This window comes from Bombina bombina, chromosome 7, assembly GCF_027579735.1.
Source record: "Bombina bombina isolate aBomBom1 chromosome 7, aBomBom1.pri, whole genome shotgun sequence".
In the NCBI taxonomy this organism is placed as follows: Eukaryota; Metazoa; Chordata; class Amphibia; order Anura; family Bombinatoridae; genus Bombina; species Bombina bombina.
In genome coordinates, this window is record NC_069505.1 from 616,371,324 (window position 1) to 616,376,702 (window position 5,379).

The 5,379-nt window shown below is 39.4% G+C and overlaps 1 protein-coding gene across 1 annotated transcript; it reads left to right on the plus strand.

Annotated features, from left to right (window-relative positions):
- Positions 1-3,129: 3,129 nt before the first annotated feature.
- Positions 3,130-4,461, plus strand: LOC128636722 (uncharacterized protein DDB_G0287625-like). The gene is made up of 2 exons (XM_053689707.1): positions 3,130-3,656; positions 3,744-4,461. The coding sequence occupies exons 1-2, from the start codon at positions 3,130-3,132 to the stop codon at positions 4,459-4,461; spliced, it is 1,245 nt and encodes a 414-aa protein (XP_053545682.1).
- Positions 4,462-5,379: the final 918 nt, after the last annotated feature.

A 5,379-nucleotide genomic window follows, 5' to 3' on the forward strand; every position in this document is an offset into this window, starting at 1 on the left:
CAGGCCATCCCTGTCACCTGAAGCCAGAGTATCCTGTTACTGGCCAGGAATACAGGGGGGTGGCTGGAGCTACGCTCATTTTCTCGGTACATTGCAGATGGTAATGAATTTCTGTGTGTGTGGTTAACAAAGAGGTATATGGGAACTTTCCCAGTTGTAATATTAATTACATTTTAATAGTGGTTTAATAAAATAGTACGTTTTAATTAATCTATCTTTGCAACTATTAGTTGAATATGTTTCAACAATCGAAACAATATTTAATGGAATGAGTGCTAATTAACCCCTTCTTGCCCCACTTCCCCCAATTCCCTTTTTTCATTTAATCCATAAAGGGCATAAATCACCTAACATTCCTAAATTGTTTGGAATAACGTGCTTTAAAACATCAGGTATGATTTTGTATCGATCAGGTAGTGTAAGGGTTATACCCGCTTCACAGTGACAGACCAAACTCCCCGTTTAACGCACTGCAAACAACCGCAAACAGTCCATTTGCACAACCGCAAACTCCCCATTTGCACAAGGTTAGATACCAAGCTAGCCATGTCCCGTTCCTTGTCCTCACTGATGTCATTGAAGATCTCTTCCTCCACCCAGCCACGTACAACACCAAGGGTCCCCGAAAGGTGACAACAAGCCCCCTGGGACGCCTGCTGTGTTTGGTCTTCCACCTCCTCAAAGCCACCTTCCTCCTCTGACTCCTCTTCTTCAGACTCCTCTCTCTGCATTGCCTCTCTCTGCGTTATTATAAGGTGTGTTAAGTAATATGATTCCTATCAGTTTAATCCCTGTTACGTCCCCTATCAGGGGACGTGTATATGGCATCGATTTTAGGAACCGGGAGATGGAAAAAGAGGCTTAGTTGGTCCTCCTACTTCAAATTTGGGGCACTGCACGTGCAATCTAATGTGCCAACAGATAGGAGTGGTGTGTTAAGTAGTACTATTCTTATCAGTTTAATCCCTGTTACGTCCCCTATCAGGGGACGTGTATATGGCATCGATTTTAGGAACCGGGAGATGGAAAAAGATGCTTGTTCGGTCCTCCTACTTCAAATTTGGGTCACTGCGCGTGCAATCTAATGTGCCACCAGATAGGAGTGGTGTGTTAAGTAGTACTATTCTTATCAGTTTAATCCCTGTTACGTCCCCTATCAGGGGACGTGTATATGGCATCGATTTTAGGAACCGGGAGATGGAAAAAGATGCTTGGTCGGTCCTCCTACTTCAAATTTGGGGCACTGCGCGTGCAATCTAATGTGCCACCAGATAGGAGTGGTGTGTTAAGTAGTTCTATTCTTATCAGTTTAATCCCTGTTACGTCCCCTATCAGGGGACGTGTATATGGCATCGATTTTAGGAACCAGGAGATGGAAAAAGATGCTTGGTCGGACCTCCTACTTCAAATTTGGGGCACTGTGCGTGCAATCTGATGTGCCACCAGATAGGAGTGGTTTGTTAAGTAGTACTATTCCTATCAGTTTAATCCCTGTTATGTACATTTTTTTGGTTTGGTTTTTGAAGCCACAGTGCAGAACCAGAGGCCAGAAAAATTAGGCATGTACACATGCCTGAAAAACTAGGTGCTGTAGCAGCGGCCAGAAAAATTGATGTTTGTTTCCCAGGCCCTAAAACATTGCAGCTTGAACCCTAGTTGGTGGCGGATAAGTCACGCAAGTCATCCGGCATTCAGAGATAAAATACAGCAGCGTGTGGACCATTTTTAGCCCAAGGTAGCTCATCTAATCAGGCCTTTTTTAGTCGAATGTACAGTCCTTTCGGGATCCATCCCTCATTCATCTTAATAAAGGTGAGGTAATCTAGACTTTTTTGACTTAGGCGACTTCTCTTCTCAGTGACAATACCTCCTGCTGCACTGAAGGTCCTTTCTGACAGGACACTTGAAGCGGGGCAGGCCAGAAGTTCTATCGCAAATTGGGATAGCTCAGGCCACAGGTCAAGCCTGCACACCCAGTAGTCAAGGGGTTCATCGCTCCTCAGAGTGTCGATATCTGCAGTTAAGGCGAGGTAGTCTGCTACCTGTCGGTTGAGTCATTCTCTGAGGGTGGACCCCGAAGGGCTGTGGCGATGGGTAGGACTTAAAAAGCTCCACATGTCCTCCATCAACAACACATCTGTAAAGTGTCCTGTCCTTGCCGGCGTGGTCGTGGGAGGAGGAGGATTACTTTCACCTCTTCCCCTGTTAGATTCCCGTTGTGCTGTGACATCACCCTTATACGCTGTGTAAAGCATACTTTTTAATTTATTTTGGAACTGCTGCATCCTTTCCGACTTGCGGTAATTCAGTAACATTTCAGGCACTTTCTGCTTATACCAGGGGTCTAGTAGCGTGGACACCCAGTACAGGTCATTCTCCTTCAGCCTTTTTATACGAGGGTCCCTCAACAGTCACGACAGCATGAAAGACCCCATTTGCACAAGGTTGGATGCCGAGCTACTCATGTCCCGTTCCTCATCCTCAGTGATCTCACTAAAGGTATGTTCTTCCCCCCAGCCATGTACAACACCACGGGTACCAGATAGGTGACAACGAGCACCCTGGGATGCCTGTTGTGGTTGGTCTTCCTCCTCCTCCTCAAAGCCACATTCCTCCTCTGACTCCTCTTCCTCACAATCCTCTTCCAGCGTTGCCGCAGGTCCAGCAAGCGATGCTGATAAGGCTGTTTCTGGTGGTGATGGTGACCACAACTCTTCCTCTTCCTCTTCACGCTCATCTACGGCCTGATCCAGCACTCTTTGCAAGGGACGCTCCAGGAAGAAAACAAATGGTATGATGTCGCTGATGGTGCCTTCGGTGCGACTGACTAGGTTTGTCACCTCCTCAAAAGGACGCATGAGCCTGCCTACAGGCATTGTGCATGAGCGTCCAGTAACGTGGCAAAAAAATTCCCAGCTCCACAGAGGCTGTCCTAGCACCCCGGTCATACAAATAGTCATTAACGGCTTTTTCTTGTTGGAGCAGGCGGTCGAACATTAGGAGTGTTGAATCCCAATGTGTCGGGCTGTCGCAAATCAAGCGCCTCACTGGCATGTTGTTTCACCGCTGGATATCTGAAAAGTACCAAGATATTATACTAGTAAAAGTTAGTTAGATACTATAACCACTATGACTAATAATTCAGATGTCTTTAATTTAAGATCAACTATATATGATAGTTTGAGTAATATATTTGAAGAGAATATTGCAAATAGTAACGAGACTATTACTGACACTATAGAATTGATCACTACAGTAAACAAAGGAGATATAATTAAGAAATTAATGAACGAATTAGAAACAAAACTAACAAATGAGATGAGACAGAAAATAGAATATGCTTTTCTTACAAAATATATTGAACAAAAATGGATCCCACGTGGACTAAGAATAAAAAAACAATGTTCTTTTAAAGTGGAAGATGAAACATTTATAAAGAAATGGAGAGACATTCTAGAGAATGCCTCTCTAAAATTGATGGAATTAATAAAAGAATATAGAGGAGACACACTAATAAAACTAGGGAATGAAATCAATGAATTAGAATTACAGTTGCAAAAATACAAATTAGATAAAGAATATCTTGAAAAGGAATTAAAAATAAAAGAGATGATGAATAGGACTAAAAAAGAACTATTAGACATAAAAAAGAAAAAGTTTGAAAGAGATAGAGAAGACTACAAACAATTTAAAGGGACAGAGGGAAACAAATATTTCAGTACACATTTTTGGAGAACAAATAGAAACATTGAAAATACTGAAGTTAAAAATAGTGCCACCAACATTGAAAGAATAAGTACAGATCAAGATCGTGACGATAACACATCATGGAGAACATCTCAACATAATTATAGGCGATCTAATGATCACTTTCAAGCAAACACAAATAACACAAACCACTACAGAAGCACAACATTTGCACCTTACAAAGGTAATGGAGATATGAGATATAATGATCACGTCAAATTCAATGAATATGATAATCATAATAGAAATAATAGATTTAAAGAGAATTTTGGATATCAATATAATTACAGAAGAAATACATATCCAACAAATGAAAGACAAATGAGCCAATACAACCATTGGGATAGAAATTACAATAATAGAAGATTTAACTCTTATGAGAATAGGAATGTATACTTCAGAGAGCACGACAGACAGGAAAATAATTATAGGAATTTTCAGTCCCAAAATAGATCAACACAAAATGGGAAAGGGAATTATGAATCCTATAATAGGTTTGACCCACTAAGATATATAAATACAGAGAATGGGACAGACAAAGGTAATCAGGATCACTATAATAAGAGCAGAGATTTTTTAGGAGTAGGACGAATGATCAGGGAACCAATACCACCAGAGAGGGAAAACAAGAATTCAAGAAAGAGAAAGGAGTCAGAAAGAGAGGAACAAGAGGAAAATTACTATGTAAAACCAAAAGACAAGAAAAAGAAGTAGACAATTCTAAATTTGAACACCTAGTAGGAAGAATCAATAAAGACACAAATGAACTAACACTAAATGTAGAAAAAACTATTGACACTACTAATACAAATTATAAAGGTATCTACAATTTAAGTAAAATAAGTCTAAGTCAAGAACAAAAAGAGGTTTTAAGTAGAGGTCTATCTTTTGCCCCTAGTAAGAAGATGAACAAATTCAATACCTATATAGATGTACAAAAATACATTAGGTCACTTACTCTAAAGAGATATTTCTCAAAGACACCTATGGAGAAAACAATTGTAGAAGAAAATATCCAACAGACAAATAGGGCAAGACAATCAGGCCTTAAAAAGAAATCAACATTCTATCCTAAACATGAGAAAGGCCCCTTTCTGGAAACTTTTGAAATGTTAGTATTAGATGATTTAAAGAAATTGAAAGAACCAAAATTGAATCGAAAGGATCATAATTTAAATAAAAAAGAGAGAGAGGCACTTGACACTTTAGAACAAAACAAAGAAATAATTATAAAACCTGCTGATAAGGGTGGGGGGATAGTCCTACTTAATAAAGAACACTATGATAAAATTTGTAGAAAACTTATAGAAGATACCAAAACGTATAAGAAATGCACGAGGAATCCAACTAGTTTTTACAAATTAGAATTAAAAATGATTTTATTTGAAGTGAAAAATAATGGGATCATAAATGACAAAGAATTTGAATATCTTTTACCACAATATCCTAAAATTCCCTTATTTTATATTCTACCTAAAATTCACAAATCCATAACAGATCCACCCGGTCGACCAATAGTATCAGGCATAGGGTCACTAACTTCAAATTTATCCGAATATGTCGATTTATATTTACAAAAATATGTGACGAAACTGGACAGTTATCTCAAAGACTCAACAAGTGTAATAAAAC